A 16276-nucleotide genomic window follows, 5' to 3' on the forward strand; every position below is an offset into this window, starting at 1 on the left:
ATATTCACAAATTATAAAATGAGGGTGAGGGGATTCGAATCTAAGACATATCGTACACAGATCCTCAATTTTAAACGATGGGTCAAGTCTTCATAATGCAGTAAGTATATAAAGTAATACAGTATACAAATATTACAATATCCAGCTGTAGAATGTATTTGTTGGCCAAGTGTTCATCACCCACATCATATGGCACACAATTAAAATACTCCAAATCCATAACTCTTGGGTCTTTATCCCCTCCACACAAACTCCAAATATTAACTTTATATGGAATCTTAGCCTTGTAACATGTATATGGCCTTGAGAATTTCCTCAAAATAAATATAAAAATAAAGATAACAAAAATAAACATTAAACATTACTAATTTCTTAAAGCATATATACACACTAATATATAGCTCGTTCTTCTGCTCCTTACTAATTAAGCTAAGCTAGCTATGTGCTACCCAATTGTCTCGCTCCCTAACGGCGTTGGTGAGTCTCTTGGTGGCCAACCTAGCCGCCGTGGCACGTGGCAATCACCAGAGATGGTGGCGGCGGAGGTGGTGATACAACAACGCGACGTGGCTATACGCGGCGGCAGTAGTGGTGGAAGAGAGACACAATGTGTTTGTTCACCCACAAGACATCCGGGATCTTTTAGGTGTAGGAATCATCGTGCTGATTATAGGTGGATTGGTCACGCTGAATCTAGTTAACATCCAATACCATGCATCACTACAAGAAAGCTTCAAAAACAAGTTTAATTGTAATATGAGAGAAGGTTTCCCTTATCATTCTCCTACTTTCAGAATATTTAGTCCGCTAACCCGGGTTAGATTAACCCGTGCAGGGTTATGGGTAATCCGCTATGGCACTTTCTTTTACCTTCTAATTTTTTTTTTTTTTAAAGTTGAAATTGTACTACTTGTATATTTTTGTAATTTACTATTCAATATTAATTTTCACATGGAGGAGTATTGAACCTGTATAAAAGTATATTTTTGTGAGAGAAGATTAACGTTTTTATTTTTATTATGTATATTGTGCTTTGGGATAGATGAACCTTGATTAAGTAATAGGTAGGCCCACAACCCAACCGCGCATCACAAGATTCCGAGCCCATCCCAGGCAGCCGGCCTACACGCGCATGACTGTGTCCACCACCTCTCTACTACTTTATTAAGCAAGAAGCATACTTGTACCCCAATACGCCGAATATAAATAAAGTAATTGTTTGACATTCTACCAATGTTAGACATTTCCCACTTTACACTTTGACCTCTTTTCTTTTGTTTTCTCAACAAGAATTTCCAACAAAACTCGAATAAAAAACATGGAAGTTTCACCTTACAGAAGTAGAAAACTCTGTATACTTGAATGAAACATCTCTTTTAAATCAAAAACACCGGCAACAACGAAATTAACAACACTACAACTTATACAACGATAACAATTAGCAACACAACAACCAACTTATACAATGATCATTCGACCTTGAAAGATTGCATCAACTCTATACAACACGATGATGACTTAATTATATGTGTATAAAGTTCTATTTTAAGCTAGAACTTTGCACCCTAGCTTAATTAAGCGTGTAGCCAAATTAGGCAGAGTAATCCGTGTCACTAAGGCACTTAATTAGCAACTTAACATGCATGATCGAGTATTTAGATTAGGCAGCCTCATGCGTTTCCTGCAACTGCACATTAAAGAAAAACATGAGAATATATGAATACTTTATACTTATACATCTAAATGCCTTAGCACTGAACATTAAAGATGGCACTGGGCCGGGTCAGCCCACCGCCTGACATAAAAAAAAAGCACGGCCCGTCACAAGCACAAAAATACACAGCCTGGCACGAGCATGAAGACGTGGGATGTGGCTGGGCCGAGCCGTTTTTTTGGAGAAAACACAATAAGGTACGACCCGACAAAGCACATTAAATTGAGTGAGTTTAGGTTTAGTCACAATGGCCCGACATGTAACAAGTTGGCTTTGTATAGGCCGAACCCATTCATGCTCAAGAAACATGAGATCAGCTCGAAACAAAACACGACCCAGCCCACAACCTTCTTTACTCAGTGTCAACCAAACAAGAACCATACAAATGTCATTTCCTAGGAAGTTCACGAAGTAAGTAGCTTCCAATGAAAATATATAGATGTAATACCCCGAAATTTTTAAACTTGATTTATTAAAACTAAAAATATTTGTTTACTTGATTTCGTTTTAAATAATTACGAATAATCGAATTTCGTTATTTTAATCGTTTTTACGATTTATTTTAAACGATAAATTTATAAACGAAAATTTATTTATTTTTCGTTAACGATAATTATTTTTAAAGAATTATTTTAATTAAACATTTCTATTTTTAGTAAGTTTCAAAAATAGCAACAATTTCTGAATTTTTGGCCAAATAATGTGAAATTACGAAATTGCCCTTAAAAGAGCCAAAATTCACTTTTTTTTTTCTTTTTCTGCTTGCTTTCCACGTACAAATGAGTGAAGAAATTTTCTTCCTTCTCCTCTTCCCTTGCTCTCCACGTATGTTCACTCCTCCCTTTCCCAAAAATCAGTTCAAATTCACTCCTTGAACCCCAAGTTATGCATCTTCTCCTTCACTCTTCTTAGTTTTAAAATCAGACCACCAATTTCCACTTTGTTTCCCAACCAAAACCAATTCACAAAATCTGGAAACCATTCTTCCCTCGTTTCTCCATCGTTCGAACCACCACCACCAACAACAACCACCTCACCCACCACTACCACCATCACTTAACCTTGCTGCAACCACCCCGCATCACCTTGACCACCGCCCACCGCCACACACGCACCACCGTCGCCTGCTTCTCCTCATTCGCAGCTCCCCTGCCTCCCTCTCTTTCTCTCGCTGCACCACCAGCACCACGCCGCCACCACGCCGAAACCACCTCACCACCTATGGAGTAATCCCCCGCCTCCACCTTCACCGCGAACCACCACCCCTCCTCCCAGAATCGGCCGAAAATCACCCACAAACCTCCCCTGCTTCTCCCTTCTTCGAGCAACTCACCACTTTCCCTTCACTGCTACGCCGCCGCAAACCACCCACCATCACCTTCGCATCAACCTGCGCCGCCCAGACAACCGCCAAAAACCTCCCTCCTCCCCGTAACTGATCGGAAAACCACTCCCAAACTCCCCCGTTTTCTCGCCTTCTTCGCACTCCCTCCTCCTTCTCTCGCCTGTACCACCACCGCAAGAGCAACCACCACCATCACCGTCTCACCTTCGGCGCTACGCCGAACCACCGAGCCCATTCCAGCCGCCTCCTCCCTCCTCTTCGTGCCTTGCCCCTCCGTGCTCCCTCCCCTCTGTTCATACCTCTCCTTAAACAAAAAGGGAGAGAATCAGTTTCATTTGAAACCTGATTCATTTTCCTCCAACCCAAATTTAAGTTGGGCCAATTTAACCATTTGGGCTTTATGTAAGACCAATCTAAGTTTTCAGAATTTCTATGGTAGTTATGTTTTAATAAATTGATTTTATAATATAATTATTTACTAATAAATCGTTATTATTTTTCATGTTTAATTATCGATTTTAATAAAGTAAATTACTAGCTTTATGTAACAAAGATGGAATTTTAATAATATTCATGAAAAACGATTTATGAATTAATTAAATATATATTTCGATTGAAATTCCGATTAATAATATTTTCGAAAAGCATATTTTCATTAAAATTCGTTATTTATAAAATACTTTACTTATATAATTTATTAATTATAAAGTATTGATTTTAAATTATTTATCGATCTAGTACTAATTCAATTATTTACTATTTTTAAAGAAATTGGACTCGGAGCTCAGGACGAACGAACCAACGAAAATCCTTAGCAAAATCGTGGAAGTGAGGTAACGGCTATTGCTAGTACCCGCAATTCCCTTATAAATGCGTTTATGAAAATACAATGTTATGATTTATTTATGAATTGAATGCTTTGACATGTTTTATGAATTGCGGGAAAGGAAATGTGATTTGATTGAATTATTTATTGAAATTCTTATAAAACGATCTTTATAAGAAACCATGAATGAAATGATGTCTCTATGATGCCAGGAAAGAAATGATATTTTATGGATCCCAGGATCTAAATGATGTTTTATCATGATCTCATGATCTAAAGGAATTATGTTACTTCTACTGAAGTAAAAAGGCTAAAATGTAAAATTAAACGAAACATGATAAATGAAAGTGAAATTCCTAGTCCGTTTGGCAGTATATGTTCACAGGTTACGATTCTCGGTCATGCATGTACCCATGGGGCATCCGCCCATTGAGCCAAGGCTCTCATGTTTTCGGGCCAAGGCCCCATGTTTATGGACAGCGGTCCATCGTGGAAGACGTTCCACCATGTCATACTTGCCACGACTAGCATGTGCACCCTAAAGTTATGAATGAATTAAATAAAGGACCTTATTAAATGTTTTACATTATTCTATTCTCCCTGTGTTATTAAATAAAATGAATTGAAATGAATTTACGTTACTAGAATAGTTCGTTACTGAGTCTTCGGCTCACCGTTATTTTGTTTTCTGTTTTAGGTACCGCTGGGAACGATGGGAACGAGTAGTGGCGAGGATTTCACTTTAATAATTTCCACCTAGTTTATGTTTTAAGTTTTAAATAGTTAATTAAATATTTTTAGTGAGTTATATACTTTATTTTGGTAATATAAAGGATTATTATGTTAATTTTGGAGGATTTAATAGCTTAAGATTGATGGTTGCCTTGTAATTCCCAAGAGGAAGTTACGGCAGGTAATGTCCCGACCGATTAGGTTGATTCCGCTGCTAATTATGATTAATAATTGAATTAGAGGTCGGGGTGTTACAGTTTGGTATTCAGAGCCAAGGTTCTGGACCATAAGTGCTAAACCTTACGGGTTTCGCACGAAATAGAATTCATTAGGCTTTAAGCAAAGAGTTTTAAGGAATTGGTTAAAAAGAATTTTCTAAAATCATGTTAATTAAGTTAAAAATGAATATGAGTGTGAGCGTAGGAACGGGATAAAAGGGCTTATTTTATACGATTTAATTGCTTTAATTTGTTGAGACATATTATGCTGAATGTTGTCTATCGAGGTTACTAATGATGTCCCCAAGGGATCGCAACGAGCACCATGATAACCACATTATGCACGAGGATTATGCCATATCGATGCAATTATGAGTGTTTTCTTTCCTAGTGATTGTGAATTAGAAATTGTCCTATGATGTTAGAGAAAGTCGAGTTTTAGTATCCTTTGACCTATCTACGTTTGATATAATTTTGGGAATGAATTAGTTGACTGAATATGAAGCTAACATCAATTGTTTAAAGCGTAGTGTGATCAAAATGCCAGATGAGGATAGGATTGCATTCCCTAAGTTAGTAAGAAAACCAATGATTCAAATTTTCTCTGCTTTGAAAACCCCTATTGACCAATGGTGAATTTTTCTGGTTATCCTTGTAATGTTGTCGATCACCCATCACCTATACAACTATTGTTTGTGAATATGCAAATGTTTTCCAGAAAAGAAACCTAGTATGCCTCCACCGAGAGAATTAAACTTTAGCATAAAAGTAATCACAATATCCACCCCGATTCCTAAAGCACCTATAGAATGACAGCAACTGAGTTGCAAAGAATTGAAGAAACAATTAGATGATTACTTGGATAAGGGTATATTCAACTGAGTGATTCACTTTTGGGAGCCATGTCATATTTATGAGTAAAAATGATGGAACTATGAGGTTATGCATAGACTATAAAGGGTTAAACGGGATTACTATTAAGAACAAATATCATTTACCCCTTATTTATGATTTGTCTGACCAACTTCAAGGTAGGAAAGTATTTTTAAGGATAGATTTGAGGCCGTGATACCATCAACTTTGCATTAAACTTGAGGATATTCCAAGAACAACCTTTCGAACCAACTATGGTCACCATGAGTTTGTTGTAATACCTTTTGGGTTAACTAATGCATCAGCTGTATTTATGGATTTAATGAACCACATTTTCAAACCATACCTTGATGAGTTTGTAGTTGTTTCCATTGATGATATTTTGGTACATTCTAAGAGTAATGAGAAACACGAGGAGCATCGGAGAAAAGTGTTAGATATGTTGATTAAAAAAAACAAATTATGTGCTAAGTCGTCAAAGTGTAAATTCTGGCTTAAGGAAATATCGTTTCTTTAGGTCATATTATTTCTGAGAAAGGTGTATCTGTTGATCATGAGAAAGTAAAAGCAATCGTGGAATACCCTAGACCAACCAATGTCCTTGAAGTATGAAATTTTATGGGTTTAGCTGAAGATTATCAAAAATTTATCTAAGATTTCTCTAAGGTTGCCTTATCCACAATCCGATTGGTTAGAAAGAATATCAAATTTATGGGGAATGATGATTGTAAATTTGCAATTTGAGAACTTAAGAAACGTATCAAAATTTCCTATATCCTTGCCTTCCATCCGGAACTAAGAGACTTGTTATTTATATTAATACTTCTAAACATGGAATATGATGTGTCGAAATGGAACAGGAAGGTCATAGATGATTCTCTTGCCAACTCCAAGTCCCTGAATAGAACCACCTTACTTATGTTCTTGATATACAATACCCTACTAGAAAGGCAAATGTTATTGTAGATGCTTGAGTCAAAATCTTACCTAAATTCGATCCTACCTTTCTACGAGCCAACCAAGATGATCTGTAAAACCTGGAAGTTAAGTTGTTAAGAATAAAGGAAATGTTTGTTTAAATGCGTTAAGTCAGCACCGAGACCAACTATGATTGATGAGACTAAGGAAATATTTGTTATGGAAGTCAAGTTCCTTAAGGATAAAGGAAACGTTTGCTTGAATGCGAGGCCAACTTTGAATTATGAGATTAAGGAAGTACGAATTAAGGATTTGCGCTAAAAACAAATGATCGCTGTGGAAGTTATGACCATTAGGTTCGGGATTATTCTGAGTTGTCACCGTCAGCCACACATACTAAAAGATTGTCTATTGACAACGACCATAGAACCAATGACATTGTTAGCATGCCTCAGAAACCCATGACTGAAGTAGATCCTATGACGAAACTACATGAGAAAGGCAGAAATGATACCAATGGTCCTTGTAATTCTCTTTTCTAATTATTCTATACTCGTTGATATTCCTTCATTCATTTATTACTTGTCATATATGTTCGGAGTTTGTACCAAATAGGTTGATATGTTTAGGTTGTTGAGTACTAGGTGACCTAAAGAGATTCAGGCACGTTAGAAAGATGTGATGTAAGGATGATATGTTAGCAAATATGAGGAAGATTAACAGTTAATCGTTGAAAAAGGAGGGTAGATTTCTACAATAACTAAGAGACGAAAGATTGAAGTTGGAAGTTATCAGACAACTAGGGAAAGGAAAATTTTAGTTGCCTATAGCAAGTGCTCGAATACCCTTCCAGGAGGATATATGATAGACCCCTTTAGAGAGAACAAAAGATTTTAGATTTCATTGAGATGAGTTAATTTGAGGTAATCATTTGAAGAACGATAACATAAAGAAGTCACTTGGGAAACCCGATCTTATGTGCAAAGAAACGATAATGTATGAGTGTTACAGAGAATCAAGATAAGTTACCATTATGCGTCATATATCTGGTATCAATGGAATTGGTGCAAAAGTATTTTGAAGGTTCGTTGAGCTATTAAGAACATACTAGAGATTGTAAACCAATTACCATAAAGTTAGCTGAAATTATTTTGGGATTATCAATTGTATGTGAGATCTTGATGAATCACAATTAAGACCCGTGCTTCGATACATTTAGTAAACTTACCTATGGATAGTTTAAGAATGATGGAAAACCCTAAGGAACAAATTTGAGGAAAGCGCAGGAGTTCAGGAAGTTTCGAAATATGTCGTGTTGGCAAGAAAGTAGTTTCGAAGGCTATGAAATGGCAACCTAGAGTGAACAACCTATACTAATCTATGCTAAAGTATTTACCGCATATTCTGAGTATATGTAGATACCTCAACCAGGCCATGTTCAAGGATCGAGTCACGTGATTTGGGTTGAGCCTCCATCGTTGAAAGAATTTGACTTAGGCGAGAGAATGTTGAACATCATTGTGTTAAAGTGAAATCAAAGAAATGCATGTTGAAGGACTAAAGGATGATTGATATGCCTCTATTAAGGAAGCTAAGAAGTTATCAATAATTGGTCTATCAATAAGGTTGAATGATAAAGTACCGAAAGAGCACAAGTTTGTATTGTATAAGTGGCGAATCACAAATTAAATCAAGGTTATTCAAGGTTTCAAAGCGTTCAAGTTATGGTTGATTTTCGAGTTACCTTTCCGCACCCTTCATAATGATTGTTTTGTGGATGTAAGTACCTAAGTGTATTCTCAGATATGTTAGGGAAGCTAAGCTAGAAATTTTGAAGTTATGCAAGAATAGTATGCGGGACCCAACATGATTTATGGTGAAAAATATGAAATTGAGTTTACACATGAAGCTTTGAGGATTGTACAACAAATAAGTTATCAAGAATTAAGTTGTCAATAAGGTTGACGATATCATTGAATGTTAGAATTTCGAAAAGAATTATGAATGATTGAGGATTGCAATGGAACTGAGATTAGAGAATCAACATATGACATGTCTATAGGACCAGGTAATCTGAACTAAGTTTTCTGGGAGCTAGATTGTTTGTGATAAAGGCACGCTTGATGGCTTAGCATTATCCGCAAAATCCGAGGTTTGTCGACTTAGAATATAAAGGATAAGTAACAAAGTCATATGTCTAACGATGTATTTCTAGTCACATGATTGGACTCGAACCCCTGCAACGATCGTAATCAACAAGTTATTTAGTGTAGAAGAAAAGATCGAAGTTCGAAAGCAAAACGAATCAAGCGATGAAAGTCGACGACAAGATCCCTGCAGCAAAGAAGCCTAATAACAAACGAAAATGAAATATCTTCAAAAAGTTGCCTAAGGACAATAGAATGTGCGAATCACTATGTTTTCTATGAATATGTAATGTATCAATCATGCTTATGCGTGAGATCAAATGATTGGTTATGGCATGTATGTTTTCAATGAATAACGAATAGAACGATTAAGTATGTCATGTAAGATTTCTAAGAATGGCAAGTTCGACTGAGCTCCAGTTTCGAGGACGAAACTTTTTCTAAGGGGGTAAGGATGTAATACCCCGAAATTTTTAAACTTGATTTATTAAAACTAAAAATATTTGTTTACTTGATTTCGTTTTAAATAATTACGAATAATCGAATTTCGTTATTTTAATCGTTTTTACGATTTATTTTAAACGATAAATTTATAAACGAAAATTTATTTATTTTTCGTTAACGATAATTATTTTTAAAGAATTATTTTAATTAAACATTTCTATTTTTAGTAAGTTTCAAAAATAGCAACAATTTCTGAATTTTTGGCCAAATAATGTGAAATTACGAAATTGCCCTTAAAAGAGCCAAAATTCACTTTTTTTTTTCTTTTTCTGCTTGCTTTCCACGTACAAATGAGTGAAGAAATTTTCTTCCTTCTCCTCTTCCCTTGCTCTCCACGTATGTTCACTCCTCCCTTTCCCAAAAATCAGTTCAAATTCACTCCTTGAACCCCAAGTTATGCATCTTCTCCTTCACTCTTCTTAGTTTTAAAATCAGACCACCAATTTCCACTTTGTTTCCCAACCAAAACCAATTCACAAAATCTGGAAACCATTCTTCCCTCGTTTCTCCATCGTTCGAACCACCACCACCAACAACAACCACCTCACCCACCACTACCACCATCACTTAACCTTGCTGCAACCACCCCGCATCACCTTGACCACCGCCCACCGCCACACACGCACCACCGTCGCCTGCTTCTCCTCATTCGCAGCTCCCCTGCCTCCCTCTCTTTCTCTCGCTGCACCACCAGCACCACGCCGCCACCACGCCGAAACCACCTCACCACCTATGGAGTAATCCCCCGCCTCCACCTTCACCGCGAACCACCACCCCTCCTCCCAGAATCGGCCGAAAATCACCCACAAACCTCCCCTGCTTCTCCCTTCTTCGAGCAACTCACCACTTTCCCTTCACTGCTACGCCGCCGCAAACCACCCACCATCACCTTCGCATCAACCTGCGCCGCCCAGACAACCGCCAAAAACCTCCCTCCTCCCCGTAACTGATCGGAAAACCACTCCCAAACTCCCCCGTTTTCTCGCCTTCTTCGCACTCCCTCCTCCTTCTCTCGCCTGTACCACCACCGCAAGAGCAACCACCACCATCACCGTCTCACCTTCGGCGCTACGCCGAACCACCGAGCCCATTCCAGCCGCCTCCTCCCTCCTCTTCGTGCCTTGCCCCTCCGTGCTCCCTCCCCTCTGTTCATACCTCTCCTTAAACAAAAAGGGAGAGAATCAGTTTCATTTGAAACCTGATTCATTTTCCTCCAACCCAAATTTAAGTTGGGCCAATTTAACCATTTGGGCTTTATGTAAGACCAATCTAAGTTTTCAGAATTTCTATGGTAGTTATGTTTTAATAAATTGATTTTATAATATAATTATTTACTAATAAATCGTTATTATTTTTCATGTTTAATTATCGATTTTAATAAAGTAAATTACTAGCTTTATGTAACAAAGATGGAATTTTAATAATATTCATGAAAAACGATTTATGAATTAATTAAATATATATTTCGATTGAAATTCCGATTAATAATATTTTCGAAAAGCATATTTTCATTAAAATTCGTTATTTATAAAATACTTTACTTATATAATTTATTAATTATAAAGTATTGATTTTAAATTATTTATCGATCTAGTACTAATTCAATTATTTACTATTTTTAAAGAAATTGGACTCGGAGCTCAGGACGAACGAACCAACGAAAATCCTTAGCAAAATCGTGGAAGTGAGGTAACGGCTATTGCTAGTACCCGCAATTCCCTTATAAATGCGTTTATGAAAATACAATGTTATGATTTATTTATGAATTGAATGCTTTGACATGTTTTATGAATTGCGGGAAAGGAAATGTGATTTGATTGAATTATTTATTGAAATTCTTATAAAACGATCTTTATAAGAAACCATGAATGAAATGATGTCTCTATGATGCCAGGAAAGAAATGATATTTTATGGATCCCAGGATCTAAATGATGTTTTATCATGATCTCATGATCTAAAGGAATTATGTTACTTCTACTGAAGTAAAAAGGCTAAAATGTAAAATTAAACGAAACATGATAAATGAAAGTGAAATTCCTAGTCCGTTTGGCAGTATATGTTCACAGGTTACGATTCTCGGTCATGCATGTACCCATGGGGCATCCGCCCATTGAGCCAAGGCTCTCATGTTTTCGGGCCAAGGCCCCATGTTTATGGACAGCGGTCCATCGTGGAAGACGTTCCACCATGTCATACTTGCCACGACTAGCATGTGCACCCTAAAGTTATGAATGAATTAAATAAAGGACCTTATTAAATGTTTTACATTATTCTATTCTCCCTGTGTTATTAAATAAAATGAATTGAAATGAATTTACGTTACTAGAATAGTTCGTTACTGAGTCTTCGGCTCACCGTTATTTTGTTTTCTGTTTTAGGTACCGCTGGGAACGATGGGAACGAGTAGTGGCGAGGATTTCACTTTAATAATTTCCACCTAGTTTATGTTTTAAGTTTTAAATAGTTAATTAAATATTTTTAGTGAGTTATATACTTTATTTTGGTAATATAAAGGATTATTATGTTAATTTTGGAGGATTTAATAGCTTAAGATTGATGGTTGCCTTGTAATTCCCAAGAGGAAGTTACGGCAGGTAATGTCCCGACCGATTAGGTTGATTCCGCTGCTAATTATGATTAATAATTGAATTAGAGGTCGGGGTGTTACAATAGTACTCCCTCCGTTTCTTTTTGTTTGTTACGTTTAGACTTTTGCACGTTTATTAATGTATAATAAAGATTCTTTTACTTTTTTATTAAAAAATAAACTCAATTAAAGTATCAATCCACTAATCATTACCATAACCAATAAGATTGTTTTATTTATCAAAATGAACCAATAATAAAAAAGCACAAAGATTGCTAACTTAACATATTTGGGAAATTGCAACGATATTTAATGAGTTAAAAATTGGACCAATTAAAATAAAAGATGGCACAAAAAATGATAGTATAATAAGTTTATAAAAGGAAAGATTCTCCCACGTAACAAACATTATGAAACACCCTAAAAGGAATACGTAACAAACAAAAGGAAACGGAGGGAGTACTTCATATTGGGTTTAATTCACGTGTTAATCAAACAAGCACTTAATTAATTGGCGATTTAAACTAGGTTCAAACAATCAGGCCATTATAATGAAGTATAAAATCTGACCTCAGGGTAGCAATTTTGACTTGTGACTGTCTGCTGCTTCAAGTTCACAACTATTTCACATGATATCTTAGCCTGCAGTACGTACGTCAAAAGTGAAGCTCGTAAATGTAATCCAAATTAAATTAGTCTATTGAAATTAACTTGAAAGCTATAAATTTATACATTATGCAAAATCTTAAATGAAAACGTATGCAAAACATGGTTGATTACGTTGAAATTTGCAAGTTCGCCAATGGCGGTTTTTAAATAGATCAGTTATGTGTTGATAAATAACAACAGATCGAAAGCATGCTTTTGTTATACATTCCTAAGTACGTCTATCATATGATTTTGTTATACATTCCTAAGAAGAATATAAAAGCTTTAGTGAAATCTAATTCAAAAAACACTAATGAGAAGTAACCCTAGCTAGCCTAGTTCATTCAGCCCATGATTCGAGCTCAAAGTGAAATACTACTTCCGTTTCATAATGATTTTTTCACTTTTTCTTTTAGTTCGTTTCATGGTATTATTTACATTTTTCTCGTAGTACTATTTTATGGACATGAAATTATGAAAATATACCATCTTATCCTTTTTCCCACGAAATTTACATGTGAAAGTTAATTTATTCATTATCTCTTACAACTAGGGGTGAGCAAAAAGTCAGGGTACCCTGAATCGGAACCGGAACCTGTTAGGAACCTGCGATTCCGGAACCGGAACCTATTGTGCAAGTTCCGGTTCCGGGTAACAAATTTGGGAACCTGTTGCAACAGGTTCTGATTCCGGGTAACAAATTTGTAGAACAGGTACCCCGTACACACTAATTTTAATGTGGGTACCCAAATAAGAAACTGGGCCATATGAAAATGCTTTCATATGCCCAAAATATCAAACAATCCAAGCTAATTTTTGGAAAATATAAATATAGAATTACAACTTAAACCCAAACTATAAAACAATCAAAGCCCAAACTATAAAGTAGATAGTTTTTCAATAAAATATAAATATTTTACTTAAATTTTCAAAATTACAGGGTACCCTGTATCGAAACCTGTTGCAACAGGTTCCGGTTCTCATTTTCAGGAACCTGTTGCAACAGGTTCCGGTTCCGGTTCCTATTTTAAGGAACCTGTTGCCGGTTTCGGTTCCGGTTCCGGTTCCTGGAATTTCAACAGGGTACCCTGTTGTGCTCACCCCTACTTACAACCACCCATCTTTTTACACTTCCTTACTTCATTCATGTTTTACTATACTCACACTTTTTATTTACTTTCTCTCAGTTATCTTAATAATATTTATGCAAATATTAACTGTAAAGATTATTATGAAACGGACGTAGTACGTTTTAAAAAAATTGCTAACCTTAAGAGGAACTTGAAAGAAGGATAAACCAAAAGACCCATCAACTTGAGTAAGAGTATCAAACTTAATAAACCCTTTAGCCAAATCTTCCACCAAATAAATCAACTCTCTCACCACCTCCACCCTAACAAACTCCACCCTAGTTTCCACATACGACAACCCTTTCGCCCTCACGTGTCCACCACCGGACATCACGTGACCTAGCTCCTTCCCCCTATACCCGATCGCCACGTATAGACCCTTGTAGTCCATCGAGTACACCGCCTTGTTGCTCACCATTACAGTAGCGTCCAATGAGACGTCGACAGCTATGCGCGGGTGCGTGTGGATTCTTACGTGGCGCGTCCTCATCCGTACGATCTTCACGTCCGGGTTCGACGGCCATAGTAAAAAAGCAGCTGTAGTGAGGGCTAGGATGGTGAGGGTTGTTTTGAAGAGCTTTTTCCGGAGAGGTGGGTCCCAGCTAGGGCGGTTGAAGGGTAGGTGTAAAACGACGTAGTTTCCGGGCCGGGCTTCGAGGCGTGGGTGCGGGTGTGGATGGATCAGCTTGCATGACTCCATTTGAGTGAGAGAGAGATATGATGGGAAATGGAGAAGACAGAGATAGAGGGAAAGAGAGGAGGAAGGTGGATTATTTTGTCTATATGTTACTATGAATATGAATTAACATTATTTTCCCAGGGTTGGTTTGTTGTTTTGTAAAATGTACTTGCTCCATGTACAATTTGTCTATAGATACAAGTCATACAATTATGAGGAATTGAGGAGTGAAGAGGAAGCTAAGTATTGTCTATTATTGTTGATTTAGGCTCTGTTTGGTTTGACGGGTAATATTTACGGTGAAAAAATGGTTTATCCATGTATAATATTTTTTAAGTGAAAACATAATTTCATACTAGTTTTGCTTTGTTTAGAGTACATATAATACGTATATGATAAAGGTAGATTCAGTCTCTAGTTATAATGTGTGTCCATGACTAGCTAAAATGTGTCATAGTGTCGAACTTAGATTACAATCCTACACATTACAACTGGTTGTATAGTAAAAATTATCAGCATCAACTCACACAGTCAGTCTAGTCCTTACAAAAGCTACTAATTATTTGTCCCGTGCATTAATAGTGCTTTATTAATATTGGTTGTGTAGAATTGAGCAAAGACAAAAGTAATAGACAGGTGGATTTTATGTAAGAAAAATTATGGTTCAATAAACTTTTATGATAATGAGATACTCCCTGTGTATTTTTTTAAGAGATACACTTGCCTTTTCCGACCGTATTTTTTTAAGAGATACACTTGTCATTTTTAGTAACTTATCAACCCCACCATCTAATTAAATAATCTATCTAGTATATCCTATGTCCCACCACCCTATTAAACAAATAATTTCATAACTACACTCCACCCCTACCCCTAAAATGAAATGATCCCCACTTATTTTACTTATTAAAATATCTACCCAACCCCACTTATTTTATTACTTTATTTCATTCAATTTTTTTTCTTTTTAGGAACGACTTAAAAGACGAATGTGGCAAAATAAAAAGCCAGGGAAAGTAGCAACCGAGCACTTAGATGAAACACGGTCAATATTGGTAAAGACCAACCGTTCCACGAAGCCCAATAGTATGAATTATAAGATGGGCCAAGATAGTTGTCAGGGAGAGCTATAACTCTACAAGCCCACAAGGCTACAAATGTATTGAATGATTTGATGTATAAAAATGGGGTCCCAAATCATGAGTACCAGTCATCAGGTACCAACATGTTAGGATTCTCACGGTCTGTTTGATAGCCGGTATAAGATGAGAATGAGAATAAATGTAAATGCCATTTGGCAAAAAAGTAGATGATTTTATTGGTCATGTTTGGGTAGGGTCAAACATCGACCCAAATTTCCGTTCTCAAAACCACTATTTCGGGCCAAAAGTAGATGGCATTATGGGTCAGACCAAACCAAATTTATAGCTAAAAATTTGGAATTGAGCAGCCCGAAGAGAATTTTAAACCGAACCATATCAGGCCCGAAAATCGGCCTCGAAAATTCTGCCCACACCCGACACTTTTCGGACCGGACCAGCGAACCGGGTCACATATGATCAGCTCTAGTGCAACCGTTGTAACACTCCAAGTAGTCTCCTCTGTTTTCTTTATAGGTGGAGTATAATTATACTCCCTCCGTATTTTTTTAAGAGATACACTTGTCTTTTCCGGCCGTATTTTTTTAAGAGATACACTTGCCATTTTTGGTAACTTATCAACCCCAGCACCTAATTAAATAATATATCTACTACACTTTATGACCCACCATCCAATTAAAAAATAATTTTACAACTACACCCACCCCACCCCCACCTCCACTTGTTCAAAAAGACATGGTCCCCAATGTACTTATTTATTAAAATATCTACCCCAACTCCACTTCTTTTATTCTTCTTAAGACCCGTGCCCAACCAAGTGTTTCTCTTAAAAAAAAGTACGGAGGGAGTAATAA

General features: G+C 36.6%; 1 protein-coding gene across 1 annotated transcript; it reads right to left on the reverse strand.

The window, feature by feature from the left end:
- Nucleotides 1-1332: 1332 nt before the first annotated feature.
- LOC110786655 (uncharacterized) lies at nt 1333-14487 on the reverse strand. Its single transcript, XM_056842867.1, has 3 exons — nt 13783-14487; nt 12436-12507; nt 1333-1687 (listed from the first exon to the last, which is right to left on the reverse strand). The coding sequence occupies exons 1-3, from the start codon at nt 14341-14343 to the stop codon at nt 1661-1663; spliced, it is 660 nt and encodes a 219-aa protein (XP_056698845.1). The 5' UTR covers nt 14344-14487; the 3' UTR covers nt 1333-1660.
- Between the last annotated feature and the right edge of the window lie 1789 nt (nt 14488-16276).

Source organism: Spinacia oleracea, chromosome 4 (assembly GCF_020520425.1).
Source record: "Spinacia oleracea cultivar Varoflay chromosome 4, BTI_SOV_V1, whole genome shotgun sequence".
Lineage (NCBI taxonomy): Eukaryota > Viridiplantae > Streptophyta > Magnoliopsida > Caryophyllales > Amaranthaceae > Spinacia > Spinacia oleracea.

What these genes read in the sequence shown, in the direction of transcription:
- LOC110786655 (XM_056842867.1), bottom strand. Translation starts at nt 14,343, where the DNA reads ATGGAGTCATGCAAGCTGATCCATCCACACCCGCACCCACGCCTCGAA. An exon ending in TCTTTCAAGTTCCTCTTAAG is followed by an intron (nt 12,508 to 13,782) that starts GTTAGCAATTTT and finishes TACGTACTGCAG; the next exon opens with GCTAAGATATCATGTGAAAT. An exon ending in GTCAAAATTGCTACCCTGAG is followed by an intron (nt 1,688 to 12,435) that starts GTCAGATTTTAT and finishes TTTAATGTGCAG; the next exon opens with TTGCAGGAAACGCATGAGGC.